General features: G+C 39.2%; 1 protein-coding gene across 1 annotated transcript in view; it reads right to left on the bottom strand.

The window, feature by feature from the left end:
* Positions 1-279: 279 nt before the first annotated feature.
* baiap3 (BAI1 associated protein 3) overlaps positions 280-14,465 on the bottom strand; it is a gene marked incomplete at both ends in the record, with an annotated part of 53,693 nt that continues 39,507 nt past the window's right edge. The window contains 11 exons of the mRNA XM_080856169.1: positions 280-383; positions 518-723; positions 865-988; positions 1,305-1,425; positions 2,162-2,245; positions 2,329-2,400; positions 4,527-4,635; positions 5,327-5,406; positions 9,264-9,332; positions 12,112-12,327; positions 12,563-12,658. Coding sequence (XP_080712295.1) covers positions 280-383; positions 518-723; positions 865-988; positions 1,305-1,425; positions 2,162-2,245; positions 2,329-2,400; positions 4,527-4,635; positions 5,327-5,406; positions 9,264-9,332; positions 12,112-12,327; positions 12,563-12,658 — 1,281 coding nt within the window. The remainder of the gene's footprint in view (positions 384-517; positions 724-864; positions 989-1,304; positions 1,426-2,161; positions 2,246-2,328; positions 2,401-4,526; positions 4,636-5,326; positions 5,407-9,263; positions 9,333-12,111; positions 12,328-12,562; positions 12,659-14,465) is intronic.

Genomic DNA, 14,465 nt, shown 5'->3' with positions numbered 1-14,465 from the left:
TCTTTACACCTTTTGTACGAAGGTACACCTTTTATGTTTACAGCTACATTAATACACAATATATAGTTTAAATAGAGATTTAAACATAGAATTATCTTCCGTTAAAAGCGTTTTCTTCTCAGTAATACAGTTTTTAACACAGAACAGCATAACATGTAAAATTCAATTAGTACTATTTTTCAACCAAACTAGGCAAATACATAACTGAGCTTATAAACTGAACACATAGAACATATGAAATACATAATAATAACAACTTCTTAAACAAAGAATTACAATCTATTCCTCCTCCATACATTTTTCAATCTCCTTCAACATTTTAATAAACTCCTCTGCCTCCCGATCTCCTGTTCTGGCATCGAGCATCTTCATGATGGGCTTTTCTGTATAGAAAAAAAATGTTAACAAGGAGAATCAAACTAAAAGCAACATCAATCTTACAAATGAATAAAAGCAGAAATGTCCTGATACCCCTGCCCTCCATAATTGCCACATATATGTAATGTACTTCTTATACCACTAGGTTTTTCCCGGGACAGGTGAAGAATGAATGGCTGCAGGTTTTTGCCACCAGGACTGGCGTTGGGTCTGCCAGGCCAGCAGAAGTCACTCAGGGGGGCCACCGCATCTCCAGCGAAATCATTTGTGGACAGCCAATCGTAGTCCATTACAGTGAAAGTCACACAGGCAAATCTGTGTCTGTACTGCTCAGGGGTAACATGGCTGTGATATAAGAGAAAAATAGAGGTGACAATGTTGTAGTGTTCCATATTTCAGTTTATAGCCACTATTCATGTCTATCTTTTGCATGCCACAGGCCAATTTCGTATATCTATGTATGAATAAACACCGTTTGACACTCACAAATAGAAGAGCTCGTCAAAGACTGGGTGCAGAGTCTTCATTTTGACCTGAGTTCGTTGACTTTTAGCAAATGGGAAAAGGTGATGGGGACACAGCTCCACAATCACAAAGGGATCGCTCAAGCCTGTGTATTAGAACCCACAGAAGTACAGCATGTAGGCTTAACCTTTGAAACCCACAGTAGTACAGCATTTAGGCTTAACCTTTGAACCCACACTAGTACAGCATTTAGGCTTAACCTTTGAACCCACAGTAGTACAGCATTTAGGCTTAACCTTTGAACCCACAGTAGAACAGCATTTAGGCTTAACCTTTGAACCGTAAGTAGTACAGCATTTGGGCTTCACCTTTGAACCCACAGTAGTACAGCATTAAGGCTTAACCTTTCTACGGATCTGAAGAAATCTAAAAAACATTCCACAAATCACTTCCTCTCTCACCATTGGCATCGAGGGCAATGAGGTCGGCAGCATGAAGGATCTCGACCGTAAGTCTTTGCTCGGGTGCATCATAATAGCACTTCAAACTGATGCGTCCAAATTTAGTATGTTTTAATATCCTCTGGAATACACAGATTAATGAATGTTAATGTAGGTTAAAAACAAGACATTGTCACTGTCACCATCCCCTATGAAATCTCATGGTTTTAATTCAGTTCAATTACATTCATTTATACAGAGCCAAAACAGAGCCAAAACAATTGTCTCAAGGTGCTTTACAGAGCCTTGCTTTTGAACAGCATTTGTCTTTGCCATAGTTTAGGTATTTGGTGTAGTTTGCATATTGTAAGTCGCTATAGACAAAAGAGTCTGCTAAATACCGAAACTATATACTATATCGAGTTTGTGGTTGTAGGCGCTAAACATTAGAGATTGACACTATCCAGCCGTCCACCCACACTCGATGGCATCTGACTAACATCTAACACAAGCGTCAAAGATCTTGTGTATCAATCAAGACCTCTAATTGTAATGTATGCCAGCTTGTAAAATCAACAAATGGCATAATTTACATAGTTGACACAGTTAACTGCTTAATTTCACTGCTGGTAATAATAATAGTACATTTTTATTTTATGGTTCCTTTCATGACACTCGAGGTCACCCTACATAAAAAAAAAGAACAATGAAAACATGAAATAGTCGTGCTTCCTCCAGGGGGTCAGGTTCTGAGCTCTGTAAAGCGCCTAGAGACAATTTTATTTTTGTATATAAATACAATTGAACTGAATAGGGTGCGTGGCTTCTCATTGAATTGGTGAAATCATGGCATTGGTGAACTGAGAGCAAAACCCTACTTGCTGTGTGATCTTCTCCAGGAAATATTGTTCAATCAGCTCAAAGGATGAACACTTATTCAGTCGCAGTTCTTCTTCTACGGCCTAGAGGGGCACAAGAGATATTATAAGCACATGCCAACCCTATGTGGGCATGCCTGATGTGGTTTGAAGTATGGACCACTTACCTTGTAATCTTCACCTTTTAGTTCTTCTAGGGTCATCCCTTCCCCCTCAGCGTTAAAGAATTGTAGCAGTACCTGATGGAGACGACAGGCTTAAGAATGCTTCATAATTTACTTTGAATACGTTTTCTCAGCAGTAGTTGCAAGCAAATAAATATATATATTTATATAAAACATTTTTTGTATATAAATTAGCTCCAGAGTAGCTCATTTAGGACAAACCCCTCAAAAGAATGGGCATGTCAGTCCTAACTTTGGGTGTCTTAGCGCAAAAAAAGAAGTAGGAAAAATGGAATGCTGTCAAATACGTTGGCTAATAGATTGACAATTACTGTAGGTCCAGTCCAACACTTAGGGGTCATGAAAAAAAAACTGAAATTTCACCAAACTGCTTCAAAAGCAAAAACATTTTTGTCCTAGAAACAAAAATAACACCCTAGGGAACCTTGAAAAGACAGTTGTTTAGGTAAATAAAAAATTCATAGTGCATGGATACATCTTCTCTAATAGCAACAGTGCTGTCTTGAGCAAAACCATTATTGTTTAGTTGAAAACATCAGAATGATGTGTATCATGAAATGGCTTGTTATACACTTGTTCCACTGGCTTCCTGTACGTTATAGTATTAAATTTAAGGTTAGTTTACTCTCTCCGACCTATTTAACACATCATGTTCCATCAAGAGCACTTAAGTCCACTGACCACTACCTTCTGGTTGTCTCAAAATGAAGACCGAGGTAATCTTGCATTTGCAGTTATAGCCCCCAATCTTTGGAACAAGCTGCCACTATGTTGGCCCTAACACTTCCTTCTTCCCTGCCTCTCTCTCTCTCTCTCACTTTCTCTCTCTGTCCCCCTCCCTCTCTATCTCTCTCACCCTCTTTCCCCTTCCCTCTCTCTCTCTCTCTCTTCCTCCCTTTCTCTCTCTACCTCCATCTCTCTCCTTCTCAGGCACTTCCTAGCTTAGAGTATAGTTTTATTCCCTGGAATTTAGCTCCGTATGAGAGGTTTTTTTTTTCCACCTTATTGTTATGGTAACCTTCGTTTTATTTCTGGTCTTTATCTTTTATTTATGGTCTTCTATTGTTTTTTTTATTATTGCTTTTATTTATTGTCTTCTGATCTATTGTTTTTTTGTTTAGTTTTCAATTGGTCTCTGTCTCAATTGTGTTGGGTCTATGGTGGTGCTATTTGGTAACTGTTGTCATTTAAAATGTGCTTTATAAATACATTTACATTAACAATATTTGTATATTTACAATGGCTATATCAATATAACTATACAATTAAGTCACCATCTTTATTAGCTAGCGTACTACTTGCTATGAGCTGGGTAATATTAGTTAGTTTGGTTTGGGTAATGTTGCTATGGTCAGGTTAGTTTGGTTTGGGTAATGTTGCTGGGTAATGTTACTAAGTTTGGTTTGAGTAATTTTGCTATGGTAATGTTAGTTAGTTTGGGTAATGTTGCTATGGTAATGTTAGTTAGTTTGGTTTGGGTAATGTTGCTATGGTAATGTTAGTAAGTTTGCATTGCCTACTGGATCTACTACTTTACGTAATGTATTTCTTGTTCCTCAAACTCCTCCTCTTCCATGCCAAAACAGACAGTAAGTTGACATTGAAAATAATTGACATCGGGAAAAAACACCTGCACTGAAAAAGGCTGACGGGAAGGAACAAATAAAAGATTGTCATTGAAAAGCACTTCAGGAAAAACAAACTTTTATTTTTTTTTAGTCAATGCTGATAACTTAAAGTCTCTATATAGTAGCTCCATAGTAGGCTCTCCCCCTGATCTACTTGCAGAAACCCTCTGCCTACACATACCCATCCCCACCACACCGTCATGCATTAATTCTACCTCGCTCATGATACATCTACATACTCTGTGATAGCCTATTTACCCGTAATGTAAATAATTGCCACCATCTTCATAGTTTTCTGTTTCATTGCTCTACTCACTCTTGTAATAGTTACCTTACGACCACACTGTATACCCACTAAGCTTAGGCTCTGAGCGCCTTGAGACAATTTGATTGTTTTGGCACTATATAAATAAAATCGCTCTTGAGAAATCTTTCTGTTTATTGTTCCCCCCAACAGTGAAACTGAATTTCCACCCATGGAAATAAGTTCTGGAATGCAATTTTATACCAAAAACATGGTTAATATACATGACTATGTAAATGAAAACAGACCTCCAAAGTGTACTGGAAACGGGTGTAGAACTCCACTTGGACACCCCTGTTGTCCATTACAGTCTCCAGAATCAGCCTTAGGAGCAGTTCCCACAAAGTGCTTAGAATCCTGAGACAGAAGAAAACAGATATAGTGACCACAACCTGTCTCATCTTGTGAAGCCCATAAAAAGACACAGATACACTATATGGACAAAAGTATTTGGCCACACCTGTGGAGGGAGCGAGGGATAATGGTATGGGGCTGTTTTTCAGGGTTTGGGCTAGGCCCCTTATCTCCAATGAAGGGCGATCTAAATGCTTCAGCATACCAATACTTTTTGGACAATGCTATGCTTCTAACTTTGTGGGAACAGTTTGGGGAAGGCCCTTTTCTATTCCAAAATGACTGTGCCCCAATGCACAAAGCAAGGACTATAAAACATGGTTTTATGAGTTTGGGGTGGACGAACTTGGTCGCACAGAGCCCTGACCTCAACCTCATCAAGCACCTTTGGGATGAACTGACATTTTGAGCCAGGCCTTCTCGTCCAAACTCAGTGCCTGACCTCATAAATGCTCTACAGAATGAATGGGCACCAATTCCGACAGAAACACTCCAAAATCTTCCAAGAAAAGTGGAAGCAGTTATAGCTGCAAAAGGGGGACGAACTCCATATTAGAGTATATGTATTTGAATACAATGTAATTACAGTCCCTGTTGGTGTGATGGTCAGGCGAATGTTTTTGTCCATACAGTATACTACGGCATGAATGTATCTTTCTGCATTGAAAGAGGAGTAACGAAAACAGTCCGTAACCTGTCCAGATTTTGCTTGATCAGGGCTTCTCTGAGGATGACCAACATTTCATTTAAGTATTTCATTAAGGGAGATACTGCCTAGAAAACATGAGAAGAGTGACATACAGACAATGTTACATGCTTCTGAGAATCGTTGAATGTTGAACTAATCCACATATTTATCACTTTGACATTAGACGATTTCAAAGTACTCCTAACATACAAAGCTCCAAATCACCTCAAGTTAAGTTGTCTCCTACTGCCCAACAAGATCCCTTCCCAGAGTGCAGGGTTATAATTCTAAAATGTCCCCCCCCCAATCTCCACTGTGGGAGGCTGCTGCAGTATTTTTACCTGATCCACTTGTAGAAACCCTGTTTACAGCTGCTTATGATGCATCTTATATACATATTGTGTGCCAGCCTATTTACTCTAAATCTAAACACATGCCATACAGGATTCAAGCCCAATTTCATTGACAAATGTTCAAATGTTTCCATGACTGTTCAAGGACATTTAATGAGCTTAATTTCCATTTAATCTACATATACACTTAATTGCACCCACAAGTCCAACAGGTTGGGCCTGATTATTGAATGAAAAATCAAACAACAACTTTACCATTATGTTTCTAATAGGCTACTTAGGCTAGATTAAATTCAAGTGGAAACTGGATCAGGCTGCAGTCATTTGCACAATGAAATATTATCCATGGAAGAGTAAAACTATTTCCACAGGTGGTACTGTTGTGCACATTAGCCATACCTATATTTTGTCTTCTACTACAAATGTTCTTAAAAAAATAATCGTTAGATTACGGTGTACTTTCTTTTCATATTCAGTTGAAAAGTAAAGTATTGTACATTGATGTCGGCCTGCATCGATTAACGGTGCACTGCCCACCTAAGAAGGGAAAACTGCTGGTTTAGGTTATGTTTTCATGTTGAGGTTTGATGTGAACATGATACTGAAAAAAATCCATCATTTTTGCATCCACCCAACCTGAGCTGTTCAAATGTTTATTTTTGGAAAACAACACGTGATAAATAAACTTGGCAAAATTTCATGCACAACGCACTAAAAGATGACAGATCTGGGCCTCGTTTCCCGAACGCGCACTTAGCCTAAAAAGGACTTGAAATCGTTCGTAAGAGGAATCCTACATTGCAGAACGGTTTCCCGACGCGGCACTTAGCTTAAGTTTATCTTTCATTGAGAAGAATTCTACGTGTGGTCAGGACCAGTAGTAACTTCACACTTAGGATGCAACATTGGCTTATAATTAATTAAAAAATGACGACAGTCTTGTTTCGTGCTCTACACAGTTGTATACATATATATTTGCAACCATGTTCTTCATTGAAACTTTTTTTAAATCGCTAGTTTCATAGCTCATACAGTCACGCATGACGTACGCTTCAACCACCTCGACACCTTATCCAGGGGCGTCGTTCGGCGTTACTATCCCCGCCCCGAATTCAGTGCACATTGCACGTTCGATGCACACATAGGCTAGCTAATTTCACAGCAATCAACGTAAACAGGTTAACCTGACGTAAACAGCTCTTAAGATATACTTAAGAACTCGTGCACGTTGCGCTCGTGCACCTGACTTTAAGTTGATGGTTGGGAAACACTCGTAAATAGAAAGTGTTACTGAGTCTACTATGTCGCGAAAATCCACGTAGAACGTTAAGATACGTCGTTATCGGGAAACGAGGCCCAGATGTATAGGCTTTCAGATAGTATAGGATGGTGTAGGCTCTCTCACTCAATGAAATGAGCATTTTAATTCAATAATTCAAACATATCCAATTCAATATAAACCCCTCAAAAAAAGTCTGGAAACGTTTTTTCGGTCGATTATTCCTCCCCTCAAATAATACCAATTGGTATTGTATTGTACATCGTTGGAAAGCCTGATTAGTCCCTTTTACAACGAGATACAACTTGTAAGGATTTGTGGATTCGTGGGATGAGCAACACGGCTAACCGTGTGGGTAGCGGCCCTAAAAAACGTGCCAAAACCCCCTGCAATTTTCTTCTGTTGGAATTCAGTGAGAAATAGGAATGAGATTCAGGAGCCAGTGGTGATCCCATTTCTCCAGAATCTGGGACCTAACTCCATCCTCCAGGATGACAACGCTCGGCCCCACAGAGGCAGGATCATCACAGAGTACTGATAGTATCTGAGAATTAGAAGTTAAATTATTCAATGTAGTCCACAATCAAAAGCTATATAATGTTAATTATATAGCTTCCTGTGTATTCTGTAAGCACCCAAATTGTCACAGTTCTTGCATGCCTTGATCACTGTGGGAAGTGATGACACCTCGGCCACGGACTCCCCATGAATATCTTAGCCATACTGTCTCCTAGGTAAGAATTAGCATTCTGGTAACCACCCCCTCCCACATGTTTTCTGAGTTAAATACAATAGAAACAGAACAGTCAGTCAGTGAGAATAGCCAAGGTGGACCTACATGTTAGTGAAACCTAGTCTTGTCTCTCTCCTCTACTGCGCAGTACCGTAAAGAATAAAGCCTGAATTATTTAACATTCCATATTCACTTGACTGAGTCTCTGATAAAAAGGATAAATCTATTTCCTTTTAATTGAATGAAGGGACCGGTTATTTGATATTCATAGGTAAGAATGATATGCCATAGTCAATAAGTCCATCTTATTTTTACCTAGTATACATTTTACTTTTAATAGCATTTAAGCATTCATGGGTGAGACTCTTTTGATTTGGCCTAGGGATGGAGGTGAGAAATCCCTTCCCCCTCCGGGCCAGGACAAAGAGTATTGCAACCATGGCCTATTTGAATAGATGGCTACACCCCTAAACATTATGTATATAAGAGCCTGTCCTTTAAGGAGTAGTTAGATAATCTTGAGGCGAAGCTCAGGGGGAGTGGAGCTCAAGCTCTGTCTCACAATGGTAGGCCACCTTTGTTCAAGAAGAAACCTGGATCATGACTGACAAATCCACAGACTGAGTCTTCCAATATATGGTAGAAAATTAAATACTTTCAGTACCTCCAGAATTTGGGAGTGGAGAGGATGGAATGGCCTGCCGTGAGTCCAGACCTCAACCCAATTGAATACTTTTAGGATCAGCTTGGGCGTGGTGTATGTGCCAGTAACCAACGCAACCATGTTGGCTGACTTGATACAAATACTGGTTCAGGAACGGGATGCCATCCCACAGCAGTGTGTGACTGTGACCAGGCTGATGACCAGCATGAGGAGGAGGTGCCAAGCTGTTGTGGCTGTGTATTGGTTCTTCCACACGCTACTGAGTGTAAAATGAATAAAGTGTAAAAATGGCCAATATGTGTTGTTTTTTCCTAAATACTGTGGGAGAATCATCCAATCCACCAAGCAACACAAAACAAGAGTGAATACCAACAGAAGAATATTGCAGGGGATTTTGGCACATTTATTTGGGCCGCTACCCACACAGTTAGGTGTGTTGCTCATTCCATGAATGCACGATCCTTACAAGTTGTACCTCGTTGTAAAGGTGACTAATCAGGCTTTCCAACGATATACAATACAATACCAATTGCTAGTATTAAAGGGGAGGAATAATCAACCGGAAAAAAAATTCCAAACTTTTTTTAAAGAGTTTGAGGAATCCATTGGACAAGAATAACACATGTCCGAACTTACCCGCCACAGTGTAGGCTATAGGAATTTCACAACAGGGGCCCGCTTCAAATTAGCCGATCATATTATCGCATCAAAACTGTCAAACTGGCCTGCTTGGGAAACTAAAATGTAGCTGGCTTTGATCAATATCATAGGAAAGAAAAATAAAAACGGGCAAATAGCCTATAGTAGAGAACAGTGGGTAATATGGTTGGGGCAGATATGATGATCTAGATTTTTGTGACAACCAAAAAAACTGTTGCCAGAATTGAATGTGTTGTATCGTATAGCAGGCTTACATCATCATTCTGGATTGAATCTGGAGAGAGGCCGATGTGCTGCACACACTTGTTGAATTCATACAGCATCTGTTGAGGAAAAAACAGAAATAAATAAATACCGGCAAAATGAATACATATTTTGGTTTTCATATATCTAACCCACCTGAACAAGCCAAAATCCATTTAGGAGAATGTCCAATGAACATATGAGACCAAATTACAGTTTTTTGGTAAATCACAAAAACTGCATATAAAAAAGAAAGCCTTTAAAGAAAAGAATACTTTCGAAACAGTCAAACATGGAGGAGCTTCAGCTCCAGTCTCTGGAACTGGGTGCCTTGAATATATGTGTGGCATCAAGAAATCCGGTGGTTATCAAGTTATCTTGGAGTTCAATGTTCCAGCCAGTGTCACAAGCTGCTTCTCCAGTACCACGCAGCCAGAGGAGGGCCCTCAGTGCATCATTAAGGACGCACTGAGTGGCCGGAAGCCAGACCTTTCTATCCGCATCAGAACAACACTGCTCCACATCGTCACACCTCCCGGCAGCCTCTCATCCATGCAAAAGGGTATGTTTAATTCAGGTTTTTGTGTCTGAAGTAGTCTAATCCTGGTCTATTTATGATATTTGCCTGTGAAAGGCTTAGTCTATGGGAGGGGGAACCACTTACCTGAACAATAGTGTTAATCACTTTAAAGGAATTAGCAGAGATAATGTCTGTGGGGTGACCAGAGTTTTTTTTTTGTTCAATTAAATCAGAAAGAGTGTTGAAATAAGTAAGAAGCAGCTTTATTTGTATTGAGCAGGGGATGATGTTAGCTCAGATAAATTATTTTCTTATTAAAAAGTGTCAGCAACAAAGGGTGCTGGGAACTGTCTAGATCAGGGGTACCCACACTTTTCTGAATGGTGATCTACCTTTTAAGTGTCTGGGTCAGAATGATCTACTAACTTAGCACATTATGTGTCTTTTTTAAATGTACAATACAACACAGTGTCATACGGGCTATTTCACTTAGGTTTCACACTTAAATGACAAGTTGATTTAATTTACGATTGAGTTTAATTTCCATACCAACCCTGGAAATAACAACAGTAACATCCACAATAGAGGCTACTAATCAGCATGTGATTTCATACACAGTGTCATTACATTGCCCATACAATTTAGTAGCCTACATTTATGATTAAAAAAATCCACACATTGAAATTAACTTTTTTTAACACATACATACATAGATAGTGGCATTTGGCCCACAGTACACACTCTCATACTAGAACTCACTGTTCAAACTGAAACTTTTTTTGTAGGCTACTACACAGAGAATCGAGCTACAGCGAAAACGAAAATGCAGCGGTAAAAGGAAAGCAATTGGGCTTGTCTGTAGTAGGCTATGAGATCAGGTAGATACATTATGGTTGTTATGGTAATGGTGTAACAAACTTTTAAGTAACCAGTAGACTGGCCTGTCTACCACGTCAATCAGCGGGGATATTATAATATCATTATATGATAGGATGAAGTGCTTTGAGTTCTGTGAGCTACTCTCATTGGCCCTGCGATCGACCAGTCGATCGCGATCGACGTATTGGGCTCCCCTGGTCTAGATTAGCCTGGCCATTACCAGCCTGTGACTCCATTTCATTCCGTCTTTCAGTCTGGCAAAACGCTATGCATTTTCGTTTCCGAGATGAGCGGGTGCTTAGCTTGAGGTTTAAAATCATTGGAGTTCCCTTAACCAATCAGCAACGTTTAGTAAGCATTCGGTAGATTAAACTCTTCCCAAAGCCAGTTGGGAGAAGAGCTACGACGTCCTTTCCAATCATAAAACTTACAAGAAAATGTTCTCGAGATTTGAGACAACTTTTCCGATAGCTTTTCGTGTCTTTTCCTCCAAGGCGAGTTTTGCGTCACAGCTCTGAACTGTTCGCTGATTGGTCCTACAGGATTTTGAGTCCTGGAGACGATTGTCAACGGGGTTGGGCCAGACTGAGTATGAGCTTGAAATCAATTCAGGTGGAAATACGTAGGCTGGTGTCACCAGGCTAGGTCTAGATGGTCAACTGTACTAAACTAGAACCTTCCATTATGCTAGTTTAAAATGAAGTACCCTACCAGCTTGAATATTAGTATATCATGAAAGAGAACTTTTTAACTTCTTCTGTACTTTTGTCTACATACTTGTCTTGTTAATTTGCATTTGAAAAATTGGAAATAAATACTTTATTTATATATACAAAATTGCATTTGCAATTGCAAGGGTAATTGATATGATTTATTCTGCATTTGATTTTTGATTGTTGATTATGCTAATTTTGCCATTTTCATTCTGGAGCCATCTTTGGTCAATTTCTGCCAGATTGAATGAACTATGGGCCTAAAACTGCATGGATATCCACAAAAGTTTGTGTTACAGCAGGAAGACAAATATAAGTTCGATATATTTAATACCTTTTGAGCAGTGAACTCTTTTTTTCCATTGTTGACGGGCTGTATCTGACACAAATCCATATGAAATGTGTCAAACTCTACAAACTTTGGAAAAGGGGATAACTTAATTAATAATAAACTTAATAAATAAATAAATAAATAAATAGTAAATAAATACATAATACATAATTCCCTCATGGTACTAATGTTTGGGATTTCTCCATCATATTGATTCATCTTCCACCCAAAAAAAACAATGATTTATACATGGAATGTCCCAATAGGAGGTCTACTACTAAACTCGTAAGCTACCAGATCCAAGTTGCTATCATGCAGAAATATACTCAACAGATTCATAGCTTTCAGAAAATGATTTGCCCCACATGTGGTAGTGGTGAGATGAAATGATATTTAAAACAAATTCTTCTAAATACCTTCTCAGTGAGGTGTGTGATAATGTGCCTGGATTCTCTATGTAGCTCGAGGTTTGCATTCTGCAGCCGACCATTCAGAGCCTTGATGACCTGTTCTCGTCCCTCTAGTCCACAAGACTCTTCCATGGCCTGTTCGAGACACTTCCAGTCCAACTCACGTGGAAGTCTGCATAAGTATACGTCCACATGATTTATGTTGTTCAGTGTGGTGCACAACTGCTCCAACATAGGGCCAGTGGTAGGAGAGTATGGAACCAAAGAAGAAAGGAGAGAAAAGAAAAGACAAAAAGAAGACTTAGTGGAATAAAACGCATAACAAATCATCATAGAATGAAAGAATTATGACAAAGGCATAACAATACACTGCTGGAAATGTTGAAGCATGAGAAGAATACTGTGTTGACAATTACTTAAGACTAGCAAGCCATGCACACACAAACACAAGCCTTACCTGCACGATCAGATTCGTATGGGCTGGTCCCAGATGACCTCTTTCAATCTTCCGCTTCAGCAACTCTGAGTAATATACTGCTTCATTGCAAATGTTCTGTAATTCCAGAAATGGTTCAATCTTTGTATGAATGGGGATCCACAGAAAGCATGTTTCTTTCAGAATGATTCACTGATGTCCAAACAGGAAGGTCAATGGACCCTGTTAATTAAATATTTTAAAGTCATACCAGCCATTTGGGTTAAGATTATTGCATGTCCAGGTGATTTGAATCCTGTGGTACTAGCATTCAAAATATGCTTATGTAGATTTCCTCTACACAATTTAAGTCCCAACCATAAATAGTGGGAGTATTGAAGCAACACCCCAGAGGATAACAATACAGTTGCATCACAGCCCAGTGTTACCTTGTTGTCTCTGATCACACTATTTAAAGCCTATGCTTTGTACTGACTAGCTAAGTCTTGAACCTGAGAAAGCCAGACTATGGGTAGGGATTTTTTTTTTTTACACATCCATTTTATGTTGAAATGCAAGCTGTTATTGCAAGCGATTATTGCAATGTTCATAGAAAGTCATAATTGTGACAAGGAAAAGCTTTTTCTCTTATAAAAAATAGAGAAGGTAATTAATCTGTTGATTTTCTTTAATTATCAAACACAAAGTAGGAAGTGATCTGAGTAGCAAACTCAAAAGTTTTTAAAATCAAGATGCATCGATAATCGGTTTAGAATTGATAATCGATAATCGGTTTAGAATCGATAATCGGTTTAGAATCGAATCGTTGACCTCTGAATCGGAATCGAATCGTGAGGTGCCAAGAGATTCCTACCCCTAGAGTATAGTGCTTGTGACTTCAGTCCTTTGTTTACCTTTTGAAGAAACTAGTTCTAGTATCTTTAATTACTGAAGTAAAGCCTCGGAATCTTCTTCCGTGTCTCTGCCGCTGTCTCAGCATTCTGGGAATTCACTTGTAACCCAAGTTAAGCCTCTGGCAGCTAGCTTGTAAGGCTACACTGTGACATTAGAAGGAGCTTTGGGGAAAAAAAACTTCAGCTATGGCCATAAGATGTTGAAGTAGGTAAGTTATTTCTATTTTTACACTGCCTAAGTTTAAAAGGATTCCATGTGAAAACAAGTTTGACAAACGTGTTATTGTACTTTTAATTGATTAATACTTAAATGAAAATAAAATAATCGGGCAGGTTGTTCCTGTCTGGCACCTTAGCAAGAAAATCGTTAAACTGGGACCGTTCAAACAATGCTGAGCTGCCAAGGATAAAGGCAGGCTGCAGCGTGTCATTCGTTCTGCTGAGAAGGTGATTGGCTGCAATTTGCCATCTTTCCAGGACCTATACGCCTCCAGGACCCAGAGACGGGCAGGCATGATTCTGGCCGACCCCTCCCACCCTGGTCACAAACTCTTTGTGACACTCTTCTCAGGCAGGAAACTGCGGTCCATCAGCACCAAAACCTCACGCCACCAGAGCAGCTTCTTCCCGTCTGTAGTTGGCCTCATCAACAAAGCCACATTATACTTGGACTACTATATTATCATTGCACATTGCAACTTACTCTTTTTAGCACATTGACAGTATTAGCAGATTGAGCATTTATTTCCCATTTATATTTTTCTTATTAACGGGCTTGTTTGTGCTTAAGAATACCTTCACAGGAACAGGGTGACAAATACAGGAGATTATGTTTTATGGCCCCTTTTAAAACTAAATTCATTCCCACTATCATCAACACACTGATTCTTTGACTCAGACCTGAGAACCAACCCATAGACTTGTGTCCTCTGTAGTTGACATTTTCTTTTTACAAAAAACGAAAAACGAGAAATTTAAGACCCTTTTTTTCCTTGGTTCCCAGGAGGATATAATTCCAATCTGAGGTATAT

Source organism: Sprattus sprattus (genome assembly GCF_963457725.1).
Source record: "Sprattus sprattus genome assembly, chromosome: 18".
Classification (NCBI taxonomy): Eukaryota; Metazoa; Chordata; class Actinopteri; order Clupeiformes; family Clupeidae; genus Sprattus; species Sprattus sprattus.
The sequence above is the reverse complement of the archived record's forward strand: the minus strand, read 5'-3'. Positions and strand labels throughout refer to the sequence as shown.